The sequence below is a fragment of the Mauremys mutica genome, chromosome 8 (assembly GCF_020497125.1).
Source record: "Mauremys mutica isolate MM-2020 ecotype Southern chromosome 8, ASM2049712v1, whole genome shotgun sequence".
Taxonomy (NCBI): domain Eukaryota; kingdom Metazoa; phylum Chordata; order Testudines; family Geoemydidae; genus Mauremys; species Mauremys mutica.
Genome location: NC_059079.1, coordinates 16432107 through 16446674, shown reverse-complemented (window position 1 = coordinate 16446674; position 14568 = coordinate 16432107). Strand labels below are relative to the sequence as shown.

At 40.2% G+C, this 14568-nt stretch overlaps 1 protein-coding gene across 7 annotated transcripts in view; it reads right to left on the bottom strand.

The window, feature by feature from the left end:
- The window catches only part of PATJ (PATJ crumbs cell polarity complex component), a 216834-nt gene that overhangs the window by 105317 nt on the left and 96949 nt on the right, over window positions 1-14568 (bottom strand). For all 7 annotated transcript variants that reach the window (XM_045028182.1, XM_045028179.1, XM_045028180.1 and 4 more), the window contains one exon: window positions 12983-13091. In XM_045028182.1, the coding sequence (XP_044884117.1) occupies window positions 12983-13091 (109 nt within the window). The remainder of the gene's footprint in view (window positions 1-12982; window positions 13092-14568) is intronic.

Sequence of the window (14568 nt, the reverse complement as noted above, 5' to 3'; positions counted from 1 at the left end):
TTTGTCAATCTATAACTTCTCAGGCCAATCTGAAATAGTACCAAATATGTATTGCAACAGCCAGGTTACTATGCATGTTTGTAATCTAGACAACACCAACCTTTCTACTAAGGTGCAGGAATGATCTGTATAGATGCACGTCTGTAGGATGCATAGCCATGTCAGGGTGCATGTACGGAAAAGTACCAGTATGTAGTCTAACAGAATGCCTTTCCACAACTCCTGCCATGTCCACTGGTTTTTGGAGAGAGCCAGAAATGGGACAGAAAACCTCTCCCCCAGATCCTCTTGCTATATGAAGGTTTTCTAGCTTGCATCTATGTGTACTGTCTGCTAGGATTTCATCTCACCCGTAAGATCCAAGAGCATGTCTCTAAATTGGTATTCAAACACTGCTTGTTCATTTGATGGAAGAAGAGGTGTGCTGTGGGACTGAATAAAGATGGCTGTGAAAGCCTTAATCCTTTGCGGTGCTTTGTGGCTTGGCATCTATGCTTCCTCAACGTGGAAAAATTGGGATGTGTTCCTCTTCCTGCAAATACCAGAGGGAGGTCAGACTTCTCTTCAACACTGTGGGCTATGTGCCTTCCCCGCATGCTTCAAATTTCCTCCTCCTAGTGGTGCAATCAGAGTGGCAGTTCAACCCTCTCACTTACCCATTGCAATCCTAAGTTTTAAAGCTGATTTGGAGGAAAGAGTAAGTACTATGTTGTTTCTCATTCTCTGTTGTCCCCCACAGAGCTGAAATGTCTGGGACTTGTTCCCCCGAAGGGATCACCTATTATGAGGGTGACCAGATGTCCCATTTTGAAGGGACAGTCCCTTTTTTTGGACTTCTTATATAGACGCCTATTACCCCCCACCCCCTATCCCATTTTTTCACAACTGCCATCTGGTCACTCTACCTATTATGGCCTTTCAATTTGTCCCCCCTACTTCATCATGGCAGAGCAAGGCAAAGACCAGAGGCCTCTGAAGTCACAGAAAGGGAACTCTGCCATGATTGTTCCCATCATGTTGACTCTAGCTCTGCTGAGGAAAAGGGGCTCAAAGTCTAGACTGCTTATTGACACCTCTGAAAAAGGAGAACGTCAGAGTCTCACTAACAGCTGCGAATCCTGTGTAGGGCTATGTAGACACGTAAAGTCGGAGTTATTTGACAAGAACTACATTGGTTTAAAAAATATTTTTAAATGTAAAAAATCTGGTTTAGCAGCTTATACCAAGTTTCAGCCTAATTAATTAGTTAATGTTTGCACAACACTTTCTAAATGTGTTGTGTATGTGATAAGCAAAACTTAACATTGGCTGATCCACCCAAGGTTGCAAGACAGAAGCAGAAATAATCTAGAACTCTCTGTGTTGGGTCCAAGTCACTTAGAAGAGGAGGGGATGGATACTGTGGCCCCCCTGAAGAAGCATTTCTGGCAAGCTAATGGTGAGAAAGCAGATCCGACCAGGGGTGGCTCTAGCGATTTTGCCGCCCCAAGCAGGGCGGCACGTTGCGGGGGGCGCTCTGCCGGTCGCCAGTCCCGCAGCTCCAGTGGACCTCCCACAGGCACGCCTGCGGATGCTCCACCGAAGCCGCGGGACCAGCGGACCCTCCGCAGGCACGTCTGCGGGAGGTCCACCGGAGCCGCCTGCCGCCCTCTCGGCGACCGGCAGAGCGCCCCCCCCCCCCCCACGGCATGCCGCCCCAAGCACGCGCTTGGCGTGCTGGGGCCTGGAGCCTCCCCTGCATCCGACCATTCTGAGTATTTCCTGCAAGTTTTTTGCTGTATTTAACACTTGATGCTACTTGCAAACAGGGGTGGTGCTATGGTTTTTGCTGCCCCAAGCATGGCATCCCTGTGGGAGATCCGCTGGGGACGCGGATTTGGCGGCGTTTCTGCGGGTGATCTGCCGGTCCCATGCCTTCGGCGTACCCGCCGCCGAATTGCCACCAAGGCCGTGGGACCGGCAGACCTCCCCCAGGCATGCCGCCGAACGCTGCCTGACTGGCACCCTCACAGCAACTGGCAGGCTGCCCCCCGCGGCTTGCCACCCCAGGCACGCGCTTTCTGTGTTGGTGCCTGGAGCCGCCCCTGCTTGCAAAGGTGCCAGAATGCACACATGGAACACAAAGGCATGAAAGTTGGGAATGAGTTTAATATATATTTCAGTTTGGAAATTATTCTCATACACATTTATCTCCTGATTTCTGAACTCAACTGCAGTGGTGCCATTAACCAATCAGGGTCATATTTTGCTAAGTTCATCCCCGCCCAGCCTTCAAACCGACTGATGCAGCTACCTCTGCTTCTGCTATCTAGTGTATGTTTTAAAATAAAGTCCTTCCAGTCCCCTTTAAAATTCCCCACTTCTTCTAAAAGGCCTACAAGGGGATTTAAAAACATGAAATTCTTCCCATCACTGAACTTCCCAGTGTGTCCTGTACTTTAAGTATCTGCCTCTGTTTAAGGTCTTCTGGGGAGAAAGTCACAATTGCCAACCTAGTGTCATTATTGCCAAAAACTATGAACAAGGCCCCAAAAAACATAAGATCGCCTTAAAAATCATGAGATTAAAAAAATAATAAGTGTGGGCCTCTTTCTTTGCCTTCTGATTTTTGAATCTTTATGTTACACATGGGTCAGATGTCCCTGCTTTTCCCCCACAACCATAAAGACTAGAAACTTTCTTTAAAAAAAAAATTCAAAGAATCCCACGTAATCCTTTGTCTTTGGTAGCTGGGGTGTGAAGAAAAACACCAAATATTATTTGTGTTGGCAATACTGGAGACTGTCTTTATTACTGTACACTAGGCAGAGCAAAACACATTGCTGACACAAAACAAGTAATAATAATTTCTTGTTAAAATATTTTCCTGCCTGAACAAAGGAAGAAACAAGTATTTGTGCATAGCCTAGCTCCATAACTGGAGCTCCTGGGTGTGAAAATACCAATAAGAAGTATTTTTAAAGTCAAGGTTCCTGAGTTCTGCTCCTTACTCTGTCAATGACTGGCTGTGTACCAATCACTCTAAGTGTGGGTGTTCGCTATTTTTGACACCAATATTGTTTTCTAAATCATTATAGTTCATACTCTGAGCATCCAACTGGGAATCTGTTCCTTTAAAATACATTAGTTAATAAATACTGAATTATTTTTAAAATTTTCCCCGACCCTGGCTCCAAGTCCTTCTTGAATGCAGTTCCGGGAGCATGGCTCAGGTAACACCCGAGACAGAATCAGAGTCTCAGGAAGAAGAATATCTATCACCCTGGCCTCTGCCTCTAAGAAAGCGAGTAGGGGACTCCAGGATTCTAGTGGGGCTAGATGATGGCATGGGAAGGGAAGAAGGGAGAGAGCTCACTGGCTGCTGTAAACATTCATGGAGGGACCAGAGAATGTGCTTTCCTGCTAGCTGCGCCTTGTGCAGCCAGCCATCTTTTTTTCCCCCCCACCAGCAGCCATCGCAAATCATATTTACCCTTTCCTTCCTCTGGCTGCAGCAGCCTCTCTCACAACCTCTCTATTTAGAATGTCACAATACACTTACTCACCCATGCCCACAAAAAAGACCACCTCATGCCTGATCCTAAAGGGCCTTGCCTAACTCCCCCTCCATTACAAAATCCTTCCCATCTTCCTCAAGGCCCTTCATAGCCATTCTCCATATGCCTCCTTAAGCTCATCCCTTCATATACCTCCACCTCTGTGAGGCAAGTTCTGGACTCATCGCATTTCTTCCCCCTCTCCATTCTTGACCTCACCAGCTACATGCAAAGTCTGTCCAGTTCCCTCACATCATGAATTTCCCCCCTTCAAAACTAATATTCAAAATTCATCTCCTCTATACCATCAACCAGCTTGTATTGCTGGCATGGTGTCACCAGTGCTTCATGCATTTCCTACTCTAGTGGGCCCACTTATCCCCACACCTTCTCACTGCAGGACTTCCCTAGATGTGACACCATTGTGCGTCCTGAGATGAACACATGAATTATACACTATAAAATTATATCGTATTATTCTCAAAACAACTCCTAGGATAATCGGTCACAACTTCAGGCAGGAAAGAATGGCATTAAACCTTTACATCTGGTTTATCATCAGTTTTAGTAATCTGATGAAGGAGGCTTTCTAGGTTTTTAGGACTAAACCATGGATAACCTGGTGCAGGTATGCTAGAAGGGTGAGAGCGCCCAGGGAGCCCCTTCAGCCCTAGTTGGGCACCCAGGGGACTTGTTAGTGCCAAAAGGCCAAGAAGGAGAGCCGTGACCCCAACAAACCAGACAGAACCAGGATCATTACATAGGGGAAGTGCAGCCTACTTTAAAAATATATATAATTATAATGGTATAATCCTCCTTATTCGCAAGCACAGCTTGAAGAGACATAACTTAGTCCTGTTTATATGTGTCTATATATACATATATTGTGTGTGTGTCTACAAGCCCTAATCATCAACCAGGACCCCATTGTGCTAGGTGCTGTACAAAAGACAGAACAAATGTGAAAATATTATCATGCATCTTTCACCTCCACACGGGCACATGCTCCTTTAGCATTTACTTTAACATTCCAAAGCCCAGGAAAGCTTCTAACAACTATTTTTTTCTTTTTTACAATTCAAATCTTTCCTCTTTCTCCTCACAAATATGCAGTTTCCATCCAATCTACCCCTGCTCAAGGCCCAGAGTGGTTAAGATTCAGTTTGGGGCAAGAAGCAGCTTTTCTACATGTTGGAACTTACATCCAGTATCTCATGGCCCTGTAGGCCTCGGAACAGAAGGATTATACTAAGAGAAGGGAAGAGTCTTTGTTTCCCAGGAGGAGTCAGCTTTCACTTCTACCCTGTAAGACCCTGATGTAATGGTCCTTAAACTGCAACATTTTTAGGTCTAGATAAGCAACTTCAGCTAATTTTACAGGTTCTTATGGCTCTCCAAGCTGTGCATTTAGACTCATGGTAATTAATGTACTTGATTTTACAGATAGAGGGATACAAAAAATAGTCTCGGTGCAAGTTTCAGAAGCTCTCCAAAACATTCCCACAATATTTTTCTATAATACATATGGCATCTACAGAACAGGAAACAGTGTGCTACAAAAGGTTTTACTGACACTAGTTTGAGATTACCTACACAGTTCACTCATGGCTTTGTCATTGTCAGTAATGCAGCCCTTACAAAATCATGCTGCTCAAACCTTTACTATCCCACCCCCCTCACGTAGTCCATATGCTTATATACATATGCGCGCACATATGCTACCACCAAAAGCACAACAAATTGCCATTGTCTTCTAAGGTCCCCAAAAGCTCAATGATTTGATTACTTTACAGCCTTATTAATAATTTACTTTTGGTAGGAGCAAGGAGAGAAAATTTCAGCCTCCAGGCACTGATGAATCCACTCATGATGTTTAACATCATACTAACAATTAGAGGCTCATTATATTTCTACAGTAGGATAGAAAATTGACTGCCCTCTGTTCCCACTGTGTTTCTTCTCATTCTAATTCTGTACTGTACTTAGATACTATGGAGACAGGTGCTTTAGAACTGCCGATAGATTAGAAAAACAGATGTCAATCTGTGTGACACATCATGGTCAAAATGCCAAGACGCAATTACTTTTCGACATGTATGTTGGCACTCCACAGGTATAAAAGCATACTTTAAAACAGTCAGTTATTGTGTTATGTATCTCAAATACCTATGGCTAACACTTCTAGTTCAGCCTTTGGATGTATTTCATAGCTGTTCAAAGCTGAAGGAATATTGATGACTAGTTATTAAAAATTAGTATGTTGGATCAAGGTGGGAAATGCACATTACTGATGTGCAAGAAAAATAATTTTGACTCTCTTGAACAATTAAAGAAATCAGCCTGGACAGCTGTCTCAATTACTGTCATACTATGAAAAATTTAATAACTGATCTCTATATAAAAAAATAGACATCAACATTTTTACTTTTCCTTCCTATAGAGGATTATTAGCACTTTGTATTCCCAATGGCTACTGCTTAAATCAAGCATATATGGAAGTTGGGCTTTGCCTATTCTGGACCAGACATGCTGCATCTCTCTCCCCCTCCCCCGCCCCCCAGTAATATAGCATCATTTGTGATGAGTACAGCTGAAAGATGCTATCTAAAAATCAGCTGTTCAATAATTTAGACACATAGCCTCTTCCTGGTATATTGATTCATTACTCATGCAAATACTTAAAAACCTCTTCCCTGTCCAATCATGCCACATTTTTAATTGCAAGTCACTGCAGTGATACTGTGTTCTTCAGTGACAAAGTAACAGAGATATCTACTAGCATAATCCTCTCTAAGTACATTTGTACAGTAATGCCTTTTGTACGCAGCTTTACAACACAAACTCTACTTTCTACAGTAATAAGTTAAGAGAAGTTAGGCATCTGCAGTATCTGAATAAGATCACATCAGGTTTCCTAACACCCTTACCATGTTTTGAAGAATTTAATATTCAAACCTTTCAATACCAAGACAAAAATATATTTAATGACAAATGCTTTAATGCTAATACCTGGACACCTGGCTTGTGTCAGAAAAAACGATCATACCTAACATCAAATGAGATTTGAGGCAACACAAAGATTAGATTACACTTCATTGCAATAGCTCTTGTTTGTCTACTACCAAGTTGCATTATTCCCATTCTGCTTCCTTATACAATGAAAATGCTGAATATTCAGTTTAGGTTTCCCTAGCAGCTTTTTATTCTACTCTAAAAATATTTACCTAACACATTCTTACCAGGCAAAGTGAAGAAAATTCAGCCATCTGTCTCCACATTACAACAACAGTTATGAGAAAAAGTAGATTATTCCACGTACCAACAAGAAATTTAGTATTAGGAATTCTGATACTTTAAAGCACTGACCTGCTGTTGTCAATTTTGCATGCTGGTGTCATACATTCAAGTATATTATAACAGTGATTTACAATGAAACACAAGACAAATAATTTACAGGTACTGAATTCATCTAAGTCTTACATAGTACATGTACATGCTCTCAGCTCAGAAAAATGGTTTGTGCTACTATACTATTCTCTTGCCTTTATGACTTCATTAGTTCTGAATGATCATTACAATACTTTAAATGGCTTGCTGGAAACAGCTACAATGCATATATATACACACACACACACATATATATATATATATGAATCCTTACCTGGGAACCCCCCTTGTACCATTGCTGTACCAGCATGTACTTCAAGAGATCTGCATTCCTGACAAACATTCAATGCTGTAAGCAGCTCAAATCCTCATCATACACAGACTCAGTGCTCGCCTTTCTTCCAACGACCTTGGGCCTATTTTTCTGAGAATTTTCTCTCCTTAAGGGCAAACTGTCCGTCTCTTTCTATTATGAGATGCAATCAGTTACGCTAATTTCAAGCTATCCACAAGCTAACAGTTACATCTGTCAGCAGATTAAAGCTGCCTATAAAAGTACGCAGGGAGAAGCAAATCTCTGGTTTCCCACATCTGACCCACTGATGCTCTACGGCTGCTGTTTGTTGCACTGGCTTATCCTGCTAGCATTAAAAACGACATCTCTATCCCAAGAAACAAGTCTATTTAAAACATAACCATTTATGTTTTTTCACAGCTAGTTGAAGTTAATATTGTGTTTAATGAGCCACTCTTACTGCAGAGAGAGAAAACAGTTAATGGCATTAATTATATCTGTGCATCCTTTTAGTGCAAATTACAGGGGTTATCAGTGAACTTTTGCTAATCTAAGTGACTTGAACAAATGTATCATCTTATAATTTTCTATTACTAAACTGTGTTCTTGCATCATTTTTATATGCCAGACACAAGACCATCTTACCATTATTAGCATGCAAAAATGTTCAACTTCATCAGTGCTTGTATTTTACCACCACTCAAGCAGTATTGGTTTTATTGTAATGTGAATACTGAATTGAAACGTTGGTCATTTAAAAATGGTTAAAAGTCTTACAGGTTTATAACTGTAGTTTCTATGTAGTCATGTTAGGAATTTCCTATTCATTCTTTACTCCAAATGATGACTCTTTCTATTGAGTAATTCAGTTATTTTGTATCACCATTAATTCACTAATTTTTAACATAATCGAACCTTTCTTTATAATATATATGCACAACACACACAGAGAAACCATCTGTTCAATGGATCGTACGCATGTACATAGTAAAATTCCAGGCACAAATGTTTCCGGTTACAATTTTCCCAGTAATTCATTGAGAATGTAATTTCAATATTGCAGCACTACACCAGATTAAGAAAGTTCATGCATATGATTCAAAAACATAAGAGAAAAACACAACAAGGGCACTGACATCAGGGTCTATATCCTCATGTGGTACAAAGGCTTGCAAGGACGTTCTAAATTATAAAGCAGTGCCCCTCTGGTCCTTTTATTAGGGGTGAGCTAGAAACCTAGGTATTTTAGCTAATTACAAATCTGAAGAAGAATAGAAAGAGAAGATTAGCAGTGTAGAGCTACACATTAAATAAGGATTAACATGCAGCTCAGAAATGAAAGTCAGCTTTATTTGTGTAATCCTGGCTATTTTGCATTATCTATGAAGACACACAAAGCTGAATATACTTGTTAGTACATTTAGCAAAATGAACATTGTAAATATTAGAAATTGTTAATGCCTCAGCCTTTCATAAAGGTTTATATACTTATTTTTGCCTGGTCATATCTTTACACTCTTTGAAACCCTCATTGCTATTTGCTGTTGATTGTAGTGACATCTATTGGAGAGGCAGTGTTTGACTGCAGAAGCTTCCTCATCTTAGTCTCTGAGTAAACATTTCTATATTTTGCAGCAGCAATGAAAATCACAGGGTCATAGGACTGGAAGGGACCTCGAGAGGTCATCTACTCCAGTCCCCTGCAAAGTGTGTCGTCATGTTATTTTCCTTGTTTCACAATGCAGCCTCACCCAAAAGGACGTGACAATAAACTCTAAGCAAACAGATCCCCCAATAGCTTCATTGATTTATCCAAGTCAATTGACTCCTTAACACTTCTGAATAATTGTAAGTGTTTGAAAAAATATCAGTAATCCGATTATTCTAATATTTTAATGTAATTAACTCATGATATTTATGGCCTTCTTGGTTTCCTTTGTAATTTTATATGTTTGCACATTAAATGTACAGCATGTATTTGCAAAAAGAACAGGAGTACTTGTGGCACCTTAGAGACTAACAAACTTATTTGAGCATAAGCTTTCGTGGGCTACAGCCCACTTCATCAGATGCATAGAATGGAACATATAGTGAGGGGAGATATCTATAACTATATCTATCTATATACATATACATACACACATATACATATACACACACACACAGAGAACACGAGAAGGTGGAAGTTGCCATACCAACTCTGAGAGGCTAATTAAGATGAGCTATTATCAGCAGGAGGAAAAAAAAAAAAACTTTTGTAGTGATAATCAAGATGGCCCCTTTCAGATAATTGACAAAAAGGTGGGGAAATAGATTCATTTTAAAAGGTGTAGATGATGTTTGATTTTATGAAAAGAATAAGCCATCACATCTCACTAGTTTGGGTATTTCTGGGAACATCAGCTTTAGGGAAGCTTTTGGAGGCTCCAAGTGAGATCAGAACTCCATTGTGCTAGCATCTGTAAAAGAGACAGTCCCTGCCGTTAAGTGCTCATAACTAACCTAAGGCAAGAATCCTGCAAGGAGCACCATGAAGATAGACCCCTATGCCTTCACTCAGCTTCACTGATTTTGAATTGTCTAAATAGATAAGGCAAAGGGGAAGGAAGTATTATTATCCCCTCTTACTGATGGGGAACTGAGGTGCTGGGAGACGAAGTGACTTGCCCAAATACATGTAGGAAATCTGTGGCAGAGCCAGGAATTGAACTCAAATATCAGAGTCCTAATCTAGAGCTTGAATCACCATAAAACCACTCTTTACAAATTATTTTTCTTTTACTTTAAAAACCGATATCAATCAGATCAATTACATTCTCTAATTAAAAGGGAGAACTTGATGAAAAATGCCTCTTGAAATGACAGGATTCTGAGCTCTTGCCAGAGTTAACGTCTGTCTAGTTTACTCCACTCAGTTTTATTTTTTTTATTTTTGTATGAATTTTAATTTGGTTTTGTTTTTTAGGATAAATTATGATCCTCCGCTGTGTGCATATAATTCAATTATAAAGTCAAACAAAATTCCATAGCTCCTAATGCCTATGGCAAACCTTGAGAAAAACTCTACTTACAAACTATTTTTTTCCCCTTTCCACTCCCAACCCCTCACTTTAGTAATAAGCTACAACAAGGTGTGCATTAGTGGTCTATCTGCAAATTCTTAGTGCACATTTCTGGCCTTCAACCACAAAAGCAGCACACCAATGCCTACTAATGTACACCCTGCCATGATTTATTGCTAGTGCAAATGGCTTCATTTTACAGTATTTAAAAAAAAATCTATTCGAAACCCACTGTTGAGAGGGCATGCGGGTTACTAACCTACTCCTCCACCATGGAAAAATCATTCCCAAGAGAAGAATAACCCCCCGCATATACACATTTTCTTTAATATTCTGAAAATAGTCATTAAAACAAACCATTCTGAAGTTTTTATTTCAGGCTGAAGACCATCCTATCTTGCTGTCTTTTATCCTGCATGAACCTGGTTCACTTTCCCAATTTAGTGGATCTACAGTCTGCTTCAGAATGTCGATCCCAGCTTAAATGTTACAACCAAGAGTGAGGTAAAGGAGTGGGGCTACACATTTGCCATGAAACACTTGGTTGGAACCTTGGCCTCATCAGGCAATGCTGGATCCAGGATCTTTTGTTGAGATTTACATCCAGTAACACCAGCTTCAGGCTGGAATCAGCCTCAGTGAAGGGAGGCTGCATAGGCTGATAGATTAAGGACTGAATAGTTTGGTCTAAAGGGAGAAGATCCATTTATCCTAAAACTAGAGAGACTTAGGAGTCAAATGCTAGGCATGTCTTCTCCCTCTTACAAACAGCTACAGCACCCTGCAATGCCTTCTTCCATTTTCAGCTGGCCCAGATGCTTCATCCGACCTGACAGATAAGGACCTAAGACACTTTTATAAACTTCCAGGCTCATTTCTAGTAACACTCTGTACTTGGGATTGAAAGTAGGAACTTTGAAAAAGCTCCTACTGGTTCAACATATAGCAGCTCACCAATTAAGCAACAAAGGCAGACTTAAACACATCACCCTATACTCCATTTACTATGGCTATAGCTACACTATGGAGCTTACAGCGGTACAGCTGGGCTAATGTAAGCTCTCTTGTGTAGCCACTCTAAGATGACAGCACAGAGCTCTGCCATTGACTTAATTAATCCAACCCCAATGAGTGGCTTTAACTACATCGGCGGGAGGTCTCCCGCCAACATAGCGCTGTCCACACCGGCGCTTAGATCAGTCTCACTTAGGTAGCTCAGGTGGGGTGTCTTATTCACACTCCTAAGAGACATAAATTATACTGACATAAGTGGTAATGTAGACATAACCATAACTGGTTCCCCAGAGAATAACCAATCAAGATCCTCACCTCCAAAATCTTAATGGGACAGACCCAAAACCATCTTGATGGACTGTCTCAGCCTCTGATCAAGGCTTACAACAACAACTGTGCTCAAGAGGTAAAATGGCACTGCTAACAACAAGGATTAAATTCATAAGAGCCGGTCACAGACCTTCCTCATCAGCAGTCCTGTGGCTTTAGAACTTCTATTCCCAAGAATAAGACTTAGCCACAGACCTGACCACCTAGAAAAAAGCAAAATGCATCTCTTTCCTCTGGCTTTCCCACAAATAAACAAACAATCAAACAAAAATACCCATTACACCACACACAGGAACACACACAAGTACCAGTCCATAGTAAGGGGGAGAGAGGAAAAAGAGGAGAGGAAATCAACACATTGACTAGGTTTTTTAAGTTTCTCAGTTACCCTGGTGCTGAGTGCGATATAGATAATTCTCTAATCACCTCTTGTTGGTCATCTGAGAGTCACTCCTGTTGGGTAATTACTTACTGTTTATCTAAAACTAGAGCCACCCAAATAGGTCCTGAACCTCTAGGAAGTGTTGCGGGGTGCTCCTGAACAGCCTTAGTGTTCCGATTTATAGATGCCTGCACTTCCATGCTGATCAAAGCATAAATCATTGTGAAATATCTGTAGAAATTATAGCATTTGGGGGATTAAAGGCGCTATCCAAAATAAGAGTCACCTTTCAAGGAGCCCATTGTGACAGACCTGATGGACATTTGCTTGCTCTTTTTGTTCCACCCAAGCCTCTTAATTACCCACGCTATGCATAACTTTCTCTCACTCTCCCAGGCTCTTCATGGAAATCCTTCATTATAATCATGCTTCTGCCCTAAAATCCTTAAACTGTAATTCCAATAATAATTCACCTGCATTTTTTTTTTAAAGAAAGGTATAATGCCTGAACTGTGATGTATAATCTAGACTGAAAGCTCTTTGGGGTGGGGTCTGTGTACTGATGGTTCTCAAACTGATCTGCACAGCTGCTGCTGTCACAATGCTGAAGCATCTTATCTGCCTTGAAGCAGCAACACTCCCCTGCAAATTGTAGGTCAGCTTAGATCTTGTTCATTGCTTTTTGACCAGCTAAACTGAAAATGAATCAAGCACTTTTCCGCACTCTGGCAAAGAGGGAAGCTCTAGCGTTGCAGTTGGAAGGGCAAGAGCTTCCACCTTTAAAAGATCAGTCTACAGTAAAGAGAAGTTTGAGACCAGCTCTCCTCATCATATGGAGTACTACTCACGCTGATGGAAATTAATCCATACACAGAACTTGTAACAACAATGTCACTGCTATGTAGCACCATCACACAGACAGATTATAGTCCATAAAAATACAATGCGCTTCTTAGATAAATGTAGTGCTACTTACCCTCTGTATGAAAATCCTCCTCCTCCACAGCATCCTCCTCTGACTGGAGTCTTTTGGGTGCTTTATAAGGAGGTGGCAACTTCATCGGCGGTGGTGCCCCCACTTTTCTCTGATGGATTAAAAACAAAATAAAGAGGTTTCAAACATTTTGCCACATATCCTACAAATTACTTCTTTCTTCTCCACACACTAAAAGGCTACCCATGTACATACATACTCTTCAGTTTAATACATTTTTTTAAAATAATGCATTTTAACTCCTCTTTTTTCCAAGAAATTTTACAAATAAAATATTTTAAGAGACTCTGAAGATGAAAAGAAATGAAAGAAAATATTAATATGAAATGGACTGCACATTTATTTACTGGAACAATACTGGTATTTCATTGTAAACCTACTTAGTGGAGTACAACAAACATGTGACCATTAATGAAGGGGTTAAAAACATAACATTAAATATTATCCCAGCACAGATTTTAAACCCTTTGTTCATTTCCTATCACCATTTCCTGCTGCAGTTTAAAATCAAAAACACTTTTAGCAAGCAAAATCAGAACTGAACCTCTTATAGGTCCTACAAGTAAAATATGACACCATATTTCATCTACATTTTGGTTCCAATTAAAATATAATTTGAATGATAACTTACAGTAAAATTCTATTACCTCACATAAATAAAGACAATTCCTATAATGATGCATATAGCGACGCATATCAGGTATAAAAAGAGGACTCTGGAATCTAATGAAAACAGGAGCTGAAACATCCAAGCAACTGTTTTTATAGGTTCAAAATAATTGGAGCATACTTTAGGTTAGCTACATGATTTCACTAAATTATGTTCAATTACATCCCCTACAATCACACCACTAATAGCAGGATGCACTTTAGCAAGTGAATGGTGAGTGCAGTAGGCCATTAGAGCAACAAAAATGCCTGCAATGAATTTTTTTTTTTTTTAATCGCTGGGAATTACCATTTGGGAATCAAACATCAGAGCTGAAATATTTTCCATTGCATAGAACGAAAACAGGGACCTGCACATGGATTCATAAAATATTTTAAATCTAAATTTATGTTAAAATATTCTAATCATTAATACGCAATGGAATCTGAATACAAAATTGTAGGAGTTAATACAATATCATCTGTCCATTTAAAAATTATTACAGCGGAGTGCTGCACTGAGGCCAGCAAAAGAGTAATAAATCAAATGAATTCCACCAATTTTTAGTAAGGGTGTCTAATGAGAGGATCTTAAGAAAGCAACAGTTTTTTCCCCAAAAGTACACAACAAAAGAAAGCACGTGCACACGCACACACATACACACACACTCTCTCTCTCTAACTAAAATAAAACCAGAACAAGAAGTCCAGCAAGCGCCACTCATTTTTTGTATTCTAAATTCTTTAATAGGTAGAGATGGAGAACTTGCACCGCATATTTCCAACTGCCTGTGACAAATCAGAACCATTAATCCTTTAGAGTCCACTTATTAGCTTTTTTTTTTGTTCTTTATAGTTCTTTTTTCAGCACTTTCAAGATCAATATTAAAGCCCCTCGGAGCCCCAGGTAAGCAAGGTGC